The sequence below is a fragment of the Halichoerus grypus genome, chromosome 1 (assembly GCF_964656455.1).
Source record: "Halichoerus grypus chromosome 1, mHalGry1.hap1.1, whole genome shotgun sequence".
Taxonomy (NCBI): Eukaryota; Metazoa; Chordata; class Mammalia; order Carnivora; family Phocidae; genus Halichoerus; species Halichoerus grypus.
This window is the reverse complement of record NC_135712.1, coordinates 70,087,964-70,105,996: the sequence shown is the minus strand read 5'-3', so window position 1 is coordinate 70,105,996 and position 18,033 is coordinate 70,087,964. Positions and strand designations below refer to the sequence as shown.

Below are 18,033 nucleotides of genomic sequence, written 5' to 3'. Positions count from 1 at the left end.
GCAGTGGCTAGAAGAGGCCCTCAGAGTGGAGACACCCCCTACCCCATGCAGATAGGACCCTGCCAACCTTGGGGGGGCAGGGGCTCAAATGGACAGAGTCTGTGGCCTGAGGCCAAGGCTTTGGATGCCACAGTGGTGGTGGCCAAGTCAGATCGACGGGGCCAACTCTGCTACTCAGGGCCTGACCTTTGGCCCCTTCCCTCCACAGCCCAGGCTGCAGAGTCCCCTCCAGCCTTCCTTTCTCAGCTCTCAGCTCTAGGCACCCCTCCAGAAGCCCAGCTGTCTTCCCAGGCCCTTCCCCAGCAAGGCCTTGCTTCAGCTGCACTACCCCCCCCCCCCGCCACACACACACATTCACGGTCCAACCTCAGGCTCAAATTATCCTCTCCCCCTGGCAGGATGAAGGGCAGTCAGCTCCCCAGGGAGGGTGGAGACAAACAGCGCCAAATGGGCAACCCAGAGAGGGGGCCAGGGCTAAAAATGGAAAGGGAGGTGTTTGTGGAGGGCCCCTCAGGCTCCTGCCCATCTGCTCGGGTTAGGGGCCGGAGTCTGTGTTGGGTAGGGGGACAGGGAGGGACAAGTGGTGCAGAAGATGGGTCTGGAGTGGCTTTGGGCTCTCCCTGACCCCACAGCTGGGTGTGGGGCCACAGCAGTCACAAGCCACATGCCTGTCAGTCCATTTCTGGCACATACCCCGAGGCCACACTGAGACTGTGGATTTCCATTTGAGGGTGTGGTCTGGAGGAGGGGAGGGCCTCCAGCCAGGCTGCCCCCTGGCACTTTGGCAAAGCCAGGACCTCTGGAGGCCTAGCTGAGGATCCTATGGGGCAGGACTGAGTGACCGGCTCCGGCGCCTGAGGCTTCCATCTGGCCCCTGGCTGCTTTCAAACAGGTGTTCAGTGGAAAGCGATTGGAGGCTGAGTTCCCCCCTCATCACTCTCAGAGCACCTTCCGGAAGACCTCACCCACCCCAGGGGGCCCGGCAGGGGAGGGGCCCCTGCAGAGCCTCACCTGCCTCATTGGGGAGAAGGACCTGCATCTATTCGAGAAGCTAGGAGATGGCTCCTTTGGCGTGGTGCGCAGGGGCGAGTGGGACGCCCCCTCGGGGAAGACGGTGAGCTTCTGGGTCCTGTGGGGTGTGGTGGAGGGACAGGCCTCGAAGAGACTCTGGCAGAGTCCCCATCGCTCTGCCTCTGAGGCAGATCTTTCCCCTCTACTGGGATGTGAATGGGGCTGGGCACAGGTCGAAAGGGGCTTGCTCCGGATTCCACGCTCAGCTTTAACTTGACATGTCTGTTTTTTTTTTCAATTACAAAAATTTACTTATCATAAAACTGGAAATTTTTTAAAAATAAGAAAACAATTGTTTGTAACCCCCCTGCTCAGAGGAAGCAGAGTTATTTCAGCCTAGTGAATTTTTACGTATGCATGGACCTATGTAACCACTGCCGCAGTCATGATAGAGAACAGTCCCAGCACCCCAGAAGGCTCCCTCTTGCCCCTTCCACTGAGTATCTCTTCCTCCAAGGGAAGCACTCTTCTGATTTCTCTCACCATAGGTTCTTTTTTTGGCTATATATATGTATGTAGTGTGTGTATATGTATATATATATACACATATATGTATTTTTTTTTTAAGACTTTATTCATTTGAGAGAGAGCACAAGCGGGGGTGGGGGGTGGAGAGGCAGAGCGAGAGGGAAAAGCAGATGTGGGGCTCGATCCCAGGACCTGGAGATCATGACCTGGGCCGAAGGCAGATGCTTAACCATCTGAGCCAGCTACCCAGGTGCCCCTTTTGGCATTATATTTACAACATTTTCCTTCCACACCAAAAACATTTCTAGTATTGCATTTTATGACAACATTTTAATATTCTCCCATCACACTGATCATCTCTTATTGTAGGTTTGCTATTTAACCTGGGCGTTGTCCCGGGAAGGGGAGGCCCAGGGTAGGTCAGTAAGCTGCCCTGCTCCAGCCGGGCCACAGGCCCCTGTGACGTGCTCACCCATCCAGATGAGCAGACCCGAGACAGGGCTGTTTGGACTGAGTTGGAGGGAGGAGCGGGTGGGCTCCAAGTGTTGGGGCCTGGGGCCTGTCCTGACTCCTTTCCATCCCCACTCTGGGCAGGTGAGTGTGGCTGTGAAGTGCCTGAAGCCTGACGTGCTGAGCCAGCCTGAGGCCATGGACGACTTCATCCGGGAGGTTAACGCCATGCACTCGCTTGACCATCGTAACCTCATTCGCCTCTATGGTGTGGTGCTCACACCACCCATGAAGATGGTGAGTGCTCTGGGTGGCGGACGGGTGCTCAGGCAGAGTCTCCGGGGCCCCAGATCTGCCCATCCCCCTGCCTATGCTGTGCTTCGTCCCTCCATTCTGATGAAGGACGCTTTGGTCCCTCACTGATATGGCAGAGTGGCTCCTAGGGGCCTAGCCTGGTACCATGTCCGCTGGAGCCCAGGTCCATCTTTGGATTTTGTTTGTGCTCATTGGCAGAGAGTTGTACTCATAGGAGGGGCTGGCCTTGAAGTTTCATTTTTAGAATTTCTAATCTGAGCCTCTGTGGGTTGCTTCTTTCTGGGCCTCAGTTACCATATTACCTGGAGGGAGAGGCTTGAGGGAGCTGGAGAAGTCCTAGAGGTCCCCAGAGTACAGGCCAGGAAGGAGCATGGAGCATGGCTCAGGCCTTCAGGAGAGGGACTGGGAGCCCAGCATGGGGTCCTGAGGGAGGGGCAGGGCTCAGCCACATGTACTCCTCCTGCCTCCCCCGTGGCCTCAGGTGACAGAGCTGGCACCGCTTGGATCGCTGTTGGACCGGCTGCGAAAGCACCAGGGCCACTTCCTCCTGGGTACTCTGAGCCGCTACGCTGTGCAGGTGGCTGAGGGCATGGGCTACCTGGAGTCCAAGCGCTTTATTCACCGTGACCTGGCTGCCCGAAATCTGCTGCTGGCCACCCGCGACCTGGTCAAGATTGGGGACTTCGGGTTGATGCGTGCGCTGCCCCAGAATGACGACCACTACGTCATGCAAGAGCATCGCAAGGTGCCCTTTGCCTGGTGAGGGACAGGTGCTGCCGCCTCACGGGGCCTGGACCCCATCCTGCCCCATCCCAGTCCCTGCACGCCCCAGGCCTCAGAGTCTCACCACATAGCCTTTGTCTTTTCTGGGCCTGGGGTGCCCTGTGTGCAGTTCATGCACTCATCCATCTAGGAATTCTCGGGGCCCACGTGCCGGATACTGCAGTGCACAGGGCTGCGTGCTGTGGGGGCTTGGAAAGGCTTCCTAGAGGACTCCGTGGGAAGCTCCTGAAATGTCAGCAGTTAGCCAGGCAGGCTGGTTGGCAAGTGTGTTCCGTGTAGAGCTAGCCACAGGCAGGGCCGGACCGTGCCGGGCCTGGCAGGCTGACCAGGGACATTCACCTGAGTGCTAAGGGGGTACCTGGCCCCACCCTGGCCCGTGTGAGTTTCTCCTGTGCTGAGACCATTGTGGTCCATTGGTTCTGGACGTACCGGAAGGAGCGTGGTCCCTTGCTTTGGGGTGCGAGGAATAGGTCTAGTTCTTGCCAGAGAATCCTTCTAACCCAGGATGCACCCCCCCCCCCCCCAGTTAATAACTGATTTTATATGTCGGGTGACCACACATTCCGGATTATGCCTGTTATTCTGGAGCAATTAATAGCACCCCCTTCATACCCAAGCATCCTGGTTTGGGTGGTAAATGATAAAGTTCCCTTACAACAGCACTGTGTGATGAGCAGATTATTGTTACTCGAGTTTCACAGATGAGAACATGAGGCTTAGGGATCTTGAGTGACTGTCCCTGGGTCCCATCCCCTTTGAGTGGCAGGGCCAGGTTTCCAGTCCCAGGAGAGAGTCTCTGGTTCTCCGTTTGGTCGGCTTCCCCGTCACTCCACACCTTAGACCCCCAGGAATACCCCTCTGCTGGCTTCACTGCAGTGGCAGTTCTCTGTCTCACCCAAAAGGGAGTCCCAGAGGGAGTGTGGGGTATTTGGGTGAAGCCGGTATAACTGTTTCCAGCTATTTCGGTTCTTCCCCAGGCCCTATCCAAATTTCCCACCCACGCCTTCCTGCTGAAATGACCCAAGTCCCAGGATCCTGCCCCAAACCCGGAAATTGTCATCCTCCCACCACGATTAGAAAACAGCCCGAGATTTTATCCCCTGTCCTCTCCCTCACCAAATCCTGGAGCCTCTGACCTCTGCCCCCACTGCTTCCCTGACCTACCAGACTTCACCCTCGTCCCACCCAGCCTCCATGGGAATAAAGACATGAGCATAGATGATTTTCTCCAAGTCTGTGCATCGCACAGTAAGTCCTGTCCCTGTTCACTTCACACGTGCCACCAAGGCCTACTGTTGAGCCTGGCCCACAGGCTCACAATATGTTGTTGAGTGAGTGTTTTCTGTCCGTTGGGCTGATGTGGGTGGGCATGCTCTGAGAGGCCTTCCGTTTGACCCCTGCCTCTGCCAGGTGTGCTCCTGAGAGCCTGAAGACACGCACCTTCTCCCATGCCAGTGACACCTGGATGTTTGGGGTCACACTGTGGGAGATGTTCACCTATGGCCAGGAGCCCTGGATTGGCCTCAATGGCAGTCAGGTGAGGGGCTGGAGATGCGCTCCCTACAGGATGGGTGGGGGTTGATTGGATTCCTGGCTCCCAACCTGCCCCTGTCAGGACTGGCTCTTACTTGCTAGGATCCCCATCCCCCTTGCCCTGTGTCCGCACATGACCTCTCAGATAGCTGAGCAGAGAGAGGGGCCCCCAGTGGTGAGGAGAGGGACAGATTGGGGCTTGCTCTCATTCTTTTCCTTGCCATGGCCACCTACCCGGAGGCCCCAACCAGGGGGTAAGGGTCAGAGGCCCGGGGATAGGCTCCTGGAGACAGACCTTTTCTTTGGGGTGCAGGCATGGTGGCCCACAGCTCCAGTGGTTCCATGGGCTGGAGGGAAGGTGGGAAGTGAAGAGCTGGGTGCTCTGCTCGTGCTCAAACTGCACCACCCCACCGCCAGATTCTGCATAAGATTGACAAGGAGGGAGAGCGTCTGCCGAGGCCGGAGGACTGCCCCCAGGATGTCTACAACGTCATGGTGCAGTGCTGGGCCCACAAGCCAGAGGACAGGCCCACCTTTGTGGCCCTGCGGGACTTCCTGCTGGAGGTGAGGGCCCATCTGCGCCCCGGGGCTGGGGTATCTCGGCAGGGGTCAGTCCCAGGCTGGGCAGTGACCTGTCTCTGCCCCCAGGCCCAGCCCACGGACATGCGGGCCCTTCAGGACTTTGAGGAACCAGACAAGCTGCACATCCAGATGAACGACGTCATCACCGTCATCGAGGGAAGGTAGGGAGCGCGGGGCCACGCCTGCACTGCCTTGAAGGGTGCAGGGTGGGGATGGAGGGGCCTGCTGGCTGAGCGCTCTTCTGCCTCCAGGGTTCCCATGACGTCGCAGGCCATGCAGTAAGGGGAGGACGGGCCTGGCTTCACTCTGGAGCGCCTGGGGTTAAGTACCAGATGCCGCTGCTCCAAGGGAATTTCCCTGCCCAGCACCACCTCCTTTACCCTTTTCCCACTCGGCTCCGGCCCTGGCTGTGTGGGTCAGAGCCAAGCTGCCATATGGTGAGGCATAGGAAGTGGCTCAGCTTGGCCTCAGGGCCACGACTAGGGACTCTGGAGCTCCTGAACATTCCTCTCATCTTCTCCCCCTTCCCTTCCTGCCTCCTCCTCCAGGGACTCTTGACTACCCACCTGGGTGCCTATCAGTACCCCAAAGCAACCCACCATCTTCCTGGCAGCCTCTGTCCTCCCACTGAGCCCCACTGCCCCCTCGGGGGCTCCCCTCTGTTCTCTGCTGGGCTGCCCACCTGGGCTCCTTCGCCCCCAGTCCCCCTCCCAGGGCCCTCTGTTCCTGACCCCTCCCCCTGCCAGACACCTCGGATGCTTGTCTCTGCCTCCAGGCCCTGAGTCATGTCTCCTTCCTGCAGCCCCTGTTGAAGTCCTTCTGCCCAGGAGGCCCTACCCACCACTCACCCCACCCTCTGTTATCTGATCCCCAGGGTGGCTGAGAAACTGGTTGGGGCAGGGCAGGCTTGAGGTGCCTTTGGGGTAGGGGGTGAGCATGGAGGACCAGGAAGAGGAGCAAGGCAGAGGAAATCCCCTGTGCGCCCAGCTTCTGTGACTCAGAGCCAGGCAGGGATAGGGGCAGGGGTCGCTTCCCACAGAGCCCTTTCTACCCGGGCCTCAGGTTTGGGGGTCTGGGGCTTTTAGTTAAATCCTGTGCCTCATGGGGGTTGGTAAGAGAGGAGAGCTCTAGGTTGAGTCAGAGTGATGGAGTAGGCCTTGGAGCCCAGGGTGGTTCTGGAGGAACATGACCTGCCCTCATTGTGGCCCCAGCACCTCTTCCCCAGACCAGGGCTCCCCTAGCCTTTGGGCCCAGTATCTGGGAATACAAAGGACATAGCAATGAGTTGTGGGGGTGGAGGTTTGGGGAGTTAGTGCAGAAAAGCAGAAAGCTTCTAGGAGGAGAGAGGCACAGGGGTCAGGAAGGAAGATAGTCTGAGTTTGGGGCTGGGGGCCAGACGGGACTATAGGCATGGCTCTCTGGGGAACATTCTTGGAAATAGGAAGATTAGGGTGAGGGCCTATCTGGGGGGGCATGGCAGGGCTTTAAGTCAAAAGTCTGGACCTATACCTATTCCCACCTCCAGGAGCCCGAGGACCTTGGACCTGACCCTTCTTGTGCACCATAGCCCTCGGGTCTTTATTTCCCCCCATCCCTTGCTGTCAGTGGGGGCCCAGTGTTCCCCAGGGGGTGACTCAGTTGCTCCTTGTGTTCTGGGCTGTGTGTCTCTGGAGCTGGTGCCCTGGGTTACCACCAGAGCTAGGCGGGCAGCAGGTGGGGCCCTGGGGGAGCCACTCCTCTTGGGAGGCACCGTGGCTGTGCCCTGCCCCACCCTTGTGTCCCAGGCCCCGCTGCTGCCTGCCAGTGTGGGCTCGCTGGGCTCCTCCTCCAGGGCCACGGCTGACTTGGACCACGGTGCCTGCTGGTGGTTCCTGGAGCTGCTCAGGAGGTGGGAGGTGAGGGACAGGAGGCCACAACGGCTGGTGAGGCTTTGGGGGTGGGCCTGTGTGCTTTCGCTCTGCCCCCTTGGTTTTCTTGGTGCCCAAATGTCTCTGTGTTTGTTTGGCTGACTGTCTCCATGTCTCCGGGTGGAGGGGCTCTCTGTTCACCTGTGTCTTCTGGGTTCTGGGCTTGTACGTGTGGGTCTCTGCTTCCCCATCTCTTAGCCTGGCTCTCTGCTCTATGTCTGCTCCTCCGTCAACCGTGGATTCCCCTTGTGGAAGCGGTGCTGGTGTTCGTTTCCAGGTGGAGTCTGGGATCCCCTCATCCCTAGCTCCGTGCTTCTCGGGGCGCCAGGCATTGGGCAGAGAGGACACCCAGATGTTCTGTTGAGCTTGTGAGGTGCTGTCGAGATGGAGGGACAAATGACGAATGGGTCTTTTCTGGGGGGGCCTTGCTTGGAAGCTGGGATGGCCGGCAGCACTTTCATGTTCCGATTTTATAGAACCAGAGAAGGGAGACAGGTTTTGAAATCCATCTTGGGGCCTTGGCCTGGCCTGGTCCCCGGAGCCTCTGCTTCCAGTGGCAGGTAGGGGAGGGGGAAGCAGGGGCCCGGGTTGTCCCTCGAAACCAGGGCTGCCTGGGTCGCTCAGAGAGAAGTGAGTGGGGCCATGTTTTGAGCAGAATGTTTAAGCAACATTTATCAGCCGTTTCTGGACTGGACTACCTTGGGCCAGGACTGGGACAGGGGGGCTGCGATTTCCAGAAGCTGGTCCCAAATAGAGCAGGGGCAGCCTTAGGCAGTTCTCAGCTCAGGCCTTGGTTTCCCAGGTGCCACTCCACTCCTTGCCTGTCCCAGGATGCTGACAGGCAGCAGGAAATAGGAAGTTCACGCTGGAGGTGCTTGGCCCTTTTCTCTTCCCGCAGGGACTTCTGCCTGCGCCGCAGTGTCTGCCCATGGTGGGCCTGAGCCTCCCGTTGCTGTGGACTCTGGTCTGTTTGTGGGGGGAGCGGGTGTGGCCAGGGCAGGCCGGGGGAGAAGGGTGGCCTCCCTTTCTGAGCCGTTGACACCTAGGTCCCACCAAACCTCAGAGGGGATAGGCGGGCAGCGCAGTAGGGCATCGGCCATCTCAGGAGTTACATTTGAGCCTCGTCGGGAGGATGCTGCTTCTGAGTGTGCTTGGGATGTGACTCCCGAGGGTGTCTCTCTCTCTTACACGTGCCCTGCATTCCCAGCTCACCTCCCCCAGGAGCACAGTGTTTGTGGGAAATGATGTCAGGACTCCCAGCAGGCATGGGGGCTCTTGCCTCGGCGTCCCTGTAATAAAGGGAGGGGGGATTGGCGTCTCTCGCTCTCCGAAGCCAGTCCAAGGGAGCCACTATGTGAGGACTTGGGCTGTGCTGGCAAAAGGAAAGGGGTGGAGGGAGGGAGTGACCTCCTGGCAGTCTGGCCTTGCTCAGGGTCCACAGGGAGGACATGGTCACAGGGCGGACCTGGCCTTGGACATGAGTCCGTTCTCCGCTGAACTAGCTCTCTACCTTGGCCGCCTCTCTCACCCAGGTTAATGAGCGCCTCTGAACATGGGTGGAGAGCAGAGTCCAACGTCCAGCCTGGGGTGGGTGTCTGAGAAAGTCCGTGGAGAGGCACGCGGACCCCAGGGAGCCAGTGGGTACAGGGGGGAGGGGGAGAGCAGCAGCGAGGTCCCCTGCTTCATGGGAGGACATCCACCGCAACCAGCCCCCAGGGCATGCGGTGCTGGGGGGCGTTTCTCTCCTCGGAATGGCCCTGCTGTTTTCCGATGGGCTTTGTCCTTTCTTGGGTGTTGTCCTCTCTTCTTCCTTCCTCTCCTGCCCTTCCCACCCCAGGGCAGGGTGTAATCACAGGGTTGCTGTGTCTGGTGGTGGGCTGGTCAGCGGCCCTGTTTATAGGGAGGCTGGGCTCCCAGCCCTTCCCTGCCCCACCTCTCGGCTTCCCAAGCGCTGCTGTACTCGTGGGGTTCGACTTGTGATCTCCAGAGCAGGCGGTTTGAGGTCATGCTGCTCCCAGTGGGCCACGTCACCTTTCGGAGGAGGGTCCAGGAGCTCAGCCTCCATCCCGCCTTGGCCCCTGTGGTCTGACTCCAGTTTGGAGGAGACCTTTACGCTCCTGGCTGCACAGATGGGGGTTGACTGGGTACGCACGCATGTCTGCCACAGCGGCATGAGGCTGTCATTCCGTCTGCCTTGGCTCAGATTCTGCCCACATTGTCAGGTGTGAGTGACCCCAGTGGCAGATGCAGAAGCCGCAGCTTGCCATTCGAAGTGTCCAGGAGGGTCCCCTCCTGCCCTGACCCCCAGCCCAGGCTCGGGCTTAGGCTGCACCAGCAGAGGTTTCTTGTCTGAGATCAGAGTGAGGGGCTGGTGGTCCCACAGACCTGCCTAGAGGTTGTGGAAGGCACTGGAGATAGAGAAGGGGTGATGGGATGGCGTGGATTGCTTTGAGTGCTTCCAGATGCACGAGGGGCTGCGTGCAGGAGATGCAGTGTGGTTGGAGGGCTTGGCTCCAAGTCCAGTGCTCAGGCCGTGGTGCTCCTTTGGACCCTGCAGCTCAGGATGCCAGGAGACTGGGCTGAAGAGCAAGGTCCGGTGGCCAGAGGGTGGGGGTCCAGGCCTTGCCAGGAGGAAGGAGGTGAGGCAGCTTTATAGGAAGGGTGCTGGCTTGCAGAGTAACAACTGAGTTTAAATCCTGGGTCTGCTATGATCTGTCTGGGAACTGTAGGCAAGTCCTGTCACTTGTTTGAACCTGTTTCCTTATTTGTAAACTGCAGGAAAAGCTGTCTGACCCACCTAGGTATCTTGGGGTAAGGTGTGTGCAAACAGCTGGGTCCTGTACCCGGGGAGTGACCGGTCACGGGACAGGAGGGCTCATGGCACACCCCCTTGGTCTCAGGGCCGTAGCCCTTGGGCCCCCTTCTGCCAAGGTGGTCAGATATCGTGGCTAGAGAGCTTGGTATGGAAAGGGTCCTGCTCCCTGGGGCTCCCCCACCATGCCCTAGCATTCACCATGTCATCTCTCTTGAGCAGGGCCGAGAATTACTGGTGGCGTGGGCAGAACACGCGGACGCTGTGTGTGGGGCCTTTCCCGCGCAATGTGGTGACCTCCGTGGCTGGCCTGTCGGCCCAGGACATCAGTCAACCCCTGCAGAATAGCTTCATCCACACGGGACATGGCGACAGTGACCCCCGCCACTGCTGGGGTTTCCCCGACAAGATTGACGAGTGAGTGCGATTGGGGGTGAGACGGTCACCTGTGGCTCCAGAGTCAGCAGCCCCTCCCTGGGCACACAGGCTCTCGCTGGCTTCCAACGTCCTTGTCACAACAGTGGGGCAGAGGGTCTTTTACTGCCCAGAAGCTCCCTGCAGGCAGAACCGGGGTTAGGAGCTTCGGAGGATGGAGACGCACTTCTGTTTGGTGGAATGCCCCCCCTGGCGCAGCAGCCTTAGGAAAACGGACTTGGGAACAGCTTCTGGAAGGAGTTCAGCAGGAGAGCGGTCATGCTCCCTGGTGTTTGTGTAGTAGCTTCTCCGCTCTGCTGCTGGAATCCTGGAGACTGAGCCTGCTGGCCCAGCGGCCATGGGAGCTGGTGTTCTCAGAGCCGGGGGCGCAGAGAAAGAGCTCCCTGCGGGGAGACTCCAGAAGGGAGGCTAGGCAGCACGCCCACCTGCCTGCTCACTCTGTACCTGGCAGGGGGGTTCAGTCCCCTTTAAGCAAAAGGATGAGGTCACTGGGGGGCATCTGGGGAGGACATGGCGAAGAATTAGTCACTTCCTGAGCGCCCTGCCCCGGCGAGCCACCTGGCAGCTCCCCTTTCTGCTGGCCCCAGGGGGCTTGCAGGCAGCCCTTTCTCCTCTGACTTCGGACGTTCGGTTCTGCCCTGAGAGGCGCCGTGAAGCAGGCCTTCCCCCTTGCCCTCACACACCAGAACGCAAAGCCTTGGGAGAGCAGCTGGTGGCTCTCACCTCCCAAGAGCCAGGCACGGGCCTGAGGGAATTGGGGCGAGGTGTGTAGACGCCCTCCAGAAGGAGGCCCGGCGCCCTCTGCCCTGCTCCTGGCGTGCTGTGGCCAGCCCAGCCCCATTCCTCCAGGCTTTAATCAGCCCAGTGACTAAGTCCCGGGGCCTGACAATCAGCACAGGGCTGGAGAGGGTGAATTGGGAGCAGGCCAGGTGGCCCAGCCCCTTCCCACCTGGCAGTGGGGCTAGAGCGTGCCTCCTGCCCACCGTGACAGGGTAGTGCGGCCCGGTGTGGCCGAGGAGAGTGCCGGCAGGTGCTGCAGGTGCGGGGGGGCGGGCGCCCTGGCAGTTGCAGACGGCCAGCGCTGCTCCTGGGGGGTATTCTTGGAGCCCCTTCGGCCCGGGCCTTTCAGCCTGCAGTAAGGACTTCTGCCCTGCCGTCTCTCCATGACACCTCCCCTGCATATGGTCTTCGGGGAGCTGTGGGGAGTTGGAAGGCCTATGCTCCCGACCCAGCTCTGTGCGGGGCTTGGACAAGATGATTCCCTGCACGCACTCGGGTTTTTATTCTCTGCCTGGCCCCGGGCCTCTCCTCCTGAGGTTTCCCAGCTGTCATCACTGCACACCCTTCCCCCAGCCTCCCCCCCTGACCCGGTTGTCTCCCCCACAGACTGTACCTGGGAAACCCCATGGACCCCCCTGACCTGCTGAGCGTGGAACTGAGCACCTCCCGACCCACCCAGCATCTAGGAAGGGTGAAAAGTAAGAGCCCACCTCCCCCCGAGTTTGTCAGCTGCCCAGGAAGAGGCACTGTCCCCTCTGGGCGCGCCGAGCCGGCTGCTCTGGCTCAGGGACAGTTGGGTCAGGGCCGCAGGGGGACAGCTGTGCCCTGGCTCCGGCTGGCTGTGGGGTGGAAGATGAGAGGCAGCTGTATCCGCCGAGGTGGGCATCCTCGGCCGGTCCTGTGTTGGCCTGCCCACCTCAGCTTCCCTCCTCCCTCCTCCCCGCCGTGCTCAGATCCTGGCTTTCCTCACTCCCCCTAATCCTGCTGTCCTCTCCCGAGCCAAAACCACCCCACGGGCTGCACGCTGGCCAGGGGCATCATCCATCTCCCGGATCCTGTGCCTGTCGTTCCGGAACACGGTTCCCCCCATCCTGCCGCCCTACTGCTTCCCCTTGCTGTTGGGTTTGTACGTTCACGCACCCCTATTCACTGCCCTCTCTCTGTCTCTCTCCACACTCTGCCCTCTCGTCTGGCTGTCTTCCCTCCCCTGTTCTCTGTCTCTCCCGCTCTGCCCCTTCTACTCTCCGCATGGCCTTTCTTGCAGGGGAGCCTCCACCTCGCCCACCTCAGCCTGCCATCTTCGCTCAGAGTAAGTGGGGCTGCTCGCGATGCCTTGGCCCCTGCCCCCGTCCCCTCTCTCCTCTCATTCCTCCTCTCCTTCTGGAAGGTACAGAGCCCTGGTGGGCTGGCTGGGTGGGAGGGGACGTGGGGTGTGTTGCTGTGAGCTTTTGCCGCTGACCTGGCCCAGCATGCCTGCCTCTCCCCCTGGCCCCCAAAAGCCTGGGCTTCTGGACCAAGGGTGTGGTCCAGGCGTCCACCTCTCCGCCATCACCTGGCCCTGCCCCACTCCCTTTGGGACCCGCAGAGGCTGTGGCTGGGCCTTCGTGGTGCTTGGTCAGGAGCTCTGTGCTCTGCAAGGACAGCGCCTGCTGCCCTGGACGGTGGGCGATTGCCCATGGCCCCCAGCCTGCGCTCATGGTGTGCTTTAATGGGGTGGGGAGAAGCGATGACTAACCGGGACCCAGGAGCCCGGGCTTTTTGGGGTCTTGTGTGTCGGGGTGTCGGGCAGCTGTGGGGTGTTGCTTGCTCTAGCTGAGATGGAGGCAGGGGCTCATCAGCCCCCGTGGAGAGCTGACAGTGTCCGGAGCAGGTTCTGTCCTCCTGTTTGAATAGGGTTGGTGTGCATTGAGAATTTTGGCAGCCGGGGGCTAACCTCTGGGGGCAGTGGGAGTGGGGAGTTGGTGGAAGATACTTGCCCCTCTTCCCCTGTCCCCCTGCCTGACACTGCCTTCCTGTCGGGGTCTTCCTTTCTATCCTAGAGCCAACCTACGACCCCGTGAGTGAGGACCAGGACCCCTTGTCCAGCGACTTCAAGAGGCTGGGCCTCCGGAAACCAGCCCTGACCCGTGGGCTGTGGCTAGCGAAGCCCTCCGCTCGGGTGCCGGGCACCAAGGCGGGTCGTGGCGGCGGGGGCGAGGTCACGCTCATTGACTTTGGCGAGGAGCCCGTCGTGCCCACCCCACGGCCCTGCGCACCCTCGCTGGCGCAGCTGGCCATGGACGCCTGCTCCTTACTGGACAAGACCCCGCCGCAGAGCCCCACGCGGGCCCTGCCCCGGCCCCTGCACCCCACGCCTGTGGTGGACTGGGACGCGCGCCCGCTGCCCCCGCCTCCTGCCTACGACGATGTGGCCCAGGATGAGGAGGACTTTGAGGTCTGCTCCATCAACAGCACCCTGGTGGGTGCAGGGGTCTGTGCTGGGCCCAGCCAGGGTGAAACCAATTACGCCTTTGTGCCTGAGCAGGCGCAGCTGCTCCCTCCCCTGGAGGACAATCTGTTCCTCCCACCCCAGGGTGGGGGCAAGCCGCCCAGCTCGGCCCAGACTGCAGAGATCTTCCAGGCGCTGCAGCAGGAGTGCATGCGGCAGCTGCAGGTCCCGGCGGGCTCCCTGGGCCCTTCTCCTGGCCCGGCCCCAGCGGGTGAGGACAAGCCCCAGGTGCCCCCCCGCGTGCCCATCCCCCCGAGGCCCACTCGCCCACGTGGCGAGCTGTCTCCGGCCCCCTCAGGCGAGGAGGAGGTAGGGCGGTGGCCTGGACCTGCCTCTCCTCCCCGGGTGCCTCCCCGAGAGCCCCTGTCCCCTCAAGGCTCGAGGACCCCTAGCCCCCTGGTACCACCCGGAAGCTCCCCGCTGCCACCCCGGCTCTCCAGCTCACCGGGGAAGACCATGCCCACCACCCAGAGCTTTGCCTCCGACCCTAAGTACGCCACGCCCCAAGTGATCCAGGCACCTGGCCCTCGGGCTGGTCCCTGCATCCTACCCATTGTCCGCGACGGCAAGAAGGTCAGCAACACCCACTACTACCTGCTGCCCGAGCGCCCGCCCTACCTGGACCGCTATCAGCGCTTCCTGCGTGAGGCCCAGAGCCCTGAAGAGCCGGCCCCCCTGCCTGTGCCCCTGCTGCTGCCCCCGCCCAGCACCCCAGCCCCTGCCGCCCCCACGGCCACTGTCCGACCGATGCCCCAGGCCGCCCCAGACCCCAAGGCCAACTTCTCCGCCAACAACAGCAACGCAGGGGCCCGGCCACCAGCCCCGAGGGCCACGGCGCGGCTGCCACAGAGGGGCTGCCCTGGGGACGGGCCAGAGGCTGGACGGCCGGCAGACAAGATCCAGATGGTGAGTACCGGGCCTGGCTGCCGGACGGAGGGGCAGGGCCCCCAGGGCCCCAGAGGAGCGGGCCCAAGTGGTGCTGACGGGTAGGTGGGCGGGTGTGCCCAGCTGCAGGCCATGGTGCATGGGGTGACCACAGAGGAGTGCCAGGCGGCCCTGCAGAGCCACAGCTGGAGCGTGCAGCGGGCTGCCCAGTATCTGAAGGTACCGCCACCTCCTGCCCGCTCTGGCTCTCAGGGGCCCTGAGGACTGGTTCCGCTGCTCTCACCTCCCCTTGCCCCTCCCCGCCAGCCTGCCTCTGGCTCTCCTCTGCCCCCACCCCCGGCCGGTGCCCTTTGGCCCCAGTGTGTCCCATGGCGCCCCCCTCTGCTCCTCAGGTGGAGCAGCTCTTCGGGTTGGGTCTGCGGCCGCGAAGTGAGTGCCACAAAGTGCTGGAGATGTGTGACTGGAACCTGGAGCAAGCCGGCTGCCACCTCCTGGGCTCCTGCGGCCCCGCCCACCACAAGTGAGTGAGCCCCGTGCCTGAGGAGCCATGTCCCGGAGTACACTGCACTAGGGGGTAGCCCGGCACCTCGCGGGCCATGCGCGGCCAGGGAACATGGGGCTCCCCAGCCCCGGTGCCGGGATGCAGACAGCTCTGGGGGGACACTGTTTCTCCTAAGTGCATTCAGACTTTTTAGCCCCTTGGTTCAAACGAACTAATGAGTGGTGGGGTTGTTTACCGTGCCTGTCACCCTCTGATAGTCTAACAAGCAATACTGTTCTCTTTATTATTATTATTAAAGATAAAAGGCATCCCAGGATAAATTCCAAAATTATTGCTGACTTTTCAACTGATTAGCCTAGCATCAAGAGGCCCTCTTGTGCCCACCCACCTTAGACGCTCCCTACTCTGTTGATAGAGGGGCTCTCTGGTTGTTTCCCATCTTTAGGCGCTGAGATGTCCGGAGAGCCAGAGGGTCTGCCTTGAAGGAATCACTTGAGCCTGTCCATCTGACAAGGGCGGGGAGACACCCCACCTGGGCCTGGAGGACCTGCTGCCACTCGCTGTGCCTAGTGGCTGAGCAAGGCCAAGGCAGCAGGAGACCGGGAGCCCCGCCTTGCCGTCCCTCCCTCACCCAGTGCTGTCCCTGCAGCTTTGGATCAGCCCTTGGTGCCCTCAGCCAAGGGACGGGAAGAAGCCCTGTGAAGGCAGGCTTGGTGGTGGCCCCAGCAGGCCCTGTAGCCGGCCTGCCTCGGGCTCCAGCCCCTGGTGTGGGGCCTGTGGCCGGAGCGTGTCCCCAGGCTCTTGCCCGCAGGGAAGCCAGGCTTGACCCGTGCAGGGAGGTTGTGTTGGCCGCACAGAAAGGTGGACCAGCACCCAGCAGGCCCTCCCCAGGGGAGGGCCCTTCTCCAGGGATCCCCTGGTGGGCCGTTGGGGTGTCGGAGAGAATGTGATTTGTGACCTCGCTGTGGATACGTTCGTTCTGGGACTTGGCTGGTCTTAGGATCTTGTGCCTGGAAATAGCCCTAAGTGGCTCAGGAAGCAGAGCAAGGGTGCCAGATTGTTCTGTGGCAGGGACCAGGGCCCAAGGCCCCAGGGTTGGCAGGAGACCAAGGGGGGCAGCTGCCCTGGAGGGACACCAGAGCTTCCTCTCTGACCCAGCCCCTCCCCTGTGCTGTTCCGTGTTTTCCTGCCAGCCCCTGCCGCCAAAGTTGCTGCCCCAGCTGTGGCTCCCTGCTTCTTCCAGAGAAATAAAGCTCGTTTCTATTTTATGTTACTTACTTGTGCCTGCCTGTTTCTTTGCCTCTTGGTCAGCAGCCCGAGGCCCCAGGGCTTCCCAGGCCACCATCTGTCCAGGCAGCAGGCCTTGGGGCGCCACCTGTGGGCAGAGGGCGGAAGTGCGGCCGGGGTGACCCTCAGGGCTCCCCCCGCCCTTCAGGGCTGGTAGAGGGGCTGAGTCTCGGACTCACAGTGCCCATGTTCTTGCTCTCGAGTTCCCAGGAGGCAGGGTGTGCTGCAGGAGAGAGCTGGAGCTAAGCCAGAAACTTCTGTAACAAGGAAAGCTTCAATGTATAATTTTGTTTTTCTGAATATTTCATGTGGTACAAAACTCAGAAGGTATCGAGGCGTGTATTGTGAAGTCTCTGGGCAGGGGAGGGGGCAGCTGCCCAGAGGCTGCCTTCAGCATCAGTCTTTTTTTTTGCTTACAGTATTTTGAAGAGTTCCTAGCCATTCTTGTTTGGGGTTCCTGGTTCTATTTAACCAGGCCCCTTTTGATTGGAGGGTCTTTGGGTTGTTTCCAGTCCTTTACAATTACAACCATTCTTGCAATAAATGGCGCATGTGGACTATTTTTCACTTGCAAGTCAGTCTGAAGGCTGTGTTCCCAGGAGTGGAGCTCCACAGTCAAAGAGTATGTGCTCTCACGATGGGCCTTGCTGAACGGCTGTCCACTGGGGGCGGGGGGTGGGAGGGGGTGGCTCGGCGGCCACAGACACCAGCACGGGAGAGCTTTCCATGTGTTGCGGGGCTTTCCGATTTTTACCGGTGAGACAGGTCTCCCTAGCTTTAATTTGCATTTCTCCAATGAGTGAATATGCATAAAAAATGATTTGGGCCATTTATATTTCCTCTTCTGTGAGCCACCTATTAATACCCTTGGCTCGTTTAAAAAGTAAATGACTAGTCTGTTAGTGGTTTTTAGAAAATGACCGGATTAAGGGAATTAGCCCTTTGAGCTTCACCATGCCTCTGAGCAGGAAGAGAGCTAAATCATGAGAGAGGAAGCTGATGGTTTAGGTTTGTTAAAAACAACACAAAGACCATTTCGGATGGGCCTGGGCGCTGTCTGTGTGTGTGCTGCTCCAAGCTGGCCCTGAGGCCTGGGAGGTCTGGAGCCTTCAGATCTAGAATGTTCTGCGTACCCTGTGTACTAAGTCAAGAGTTCAATTATATTTAACTGCAATTAAAAAATATTTATTTTTAAAGATCTTATTAGAGAATGTGTGAGTGTGTGAGCAGGAGTGGGGGGAGGGAGAGGGAGAAGCAGACTCCCCGCTGAGCAGGGAGCCTGACCCCAGGCGGGGGGAGGGGGTCAGCCTTGATCCCAGGACCCCGGGATCATGAGCTGAGCCAAAGGCAGACGCTCAACTGAATAAGCCACCCAGGCGCCCCTAAAAAATATTTGGTCACAATATATCACCAAAGAAAAGAAGGTAATATTAAGTTCATTTTGGGCTTTGCTGTTAGACCTGGATTCCATTCTAGTTGCGCTTGATCTTGGAAAAAAATTTTCTGAGCCTATAAGCTGGGGGACAGTCATCCCTGCTTTTTTAGAACGGTTGTGTGGATTAAATGAGGTTGCACAGATCAAGTATTTTGCTTAGTGCGTGGACCATGACAAGTACCCAATAAACTGTAATCATTATACATTTTATTTTTTCATGTTCCTGCCGTTTCTATCAGTAGCTTACATTACTCACTGACCACAACTCTGTGCACACTTGTCTTCTCTTCCCATTTCCCT

The 18,033-nt window shown here is 60.0% G+C and overlaps 1 protein-coding gene across 19 annotated transcripts in view; it reads left to right on the top strand.

Moving 5' to 3' along the window:
* Window positions 1-16,284, top strand: part of TNK2 (tyrosine kinase non receptor 2) — a 47,238-nt gene extending 30,954 nt beyond the window's left edge. For 6 of the 19 annotated variants that reach the window (XM_036072063.2, XM_036072043.2, XM_036072073.2 and 3 more), the window contains exons 4-16: window positions 893-1,114; window positions 2,134-2,286; window positions 2,786-3,063; window positions 4,498-4,624; window positions 5,038-5,184; window positions 5,269-5,363; window positions 10,144-10,338; window positions 11,743-11,834; window positions 12,401-12,523; window positions 13,176-14,530; window positions 14,633-14,728; window positions 14,902-15,029; window positions 15,457-16,284. In XM_036072063.2, the coding sequence (XP_035927956.1) occupies window positions 893-1,114; window positions 2,134-2,286; window positions 2,786-3,063; window positions 4,498-4,624; window positions 5,038-5,184; window positions 5,269-5,363; window positions 10,144-10,338; window positions 11,743-11,834; window positions 12,401-12,523; window positions 13,176-14,530; window positions 14,633-14,728; window positions 14,902-15,029; window positions 15,457-15,463 (3,018 nt within the window). In that variant the 3' untranslated portion in view covers window positions 15,464-16,284. Of the gene's footprint in view, window positions 1-892; window positions 1,115-2,133; window positions 2,287-2,785; window positions 3,064-4,497; window positions 4,625-5,037; window positions 5,185-5,268; window positions 5,364-10,143; window positions 10,339-11,742; window positions 11,835-12,400; window positions 12,524-13,175; window positions 14,531-14,632; window positions 14,729-14,901; window positions 15,034-15,456 lie in introns of those variants that run through there. The other 13 variants (XM_036072087.2, XM_036072055.2, XM_078067236.1 and 10 more) reach the window with 9 other exon arrangements.
* Window positions 16,285-18,033: the final 1,749 nt, after the last annotated feature.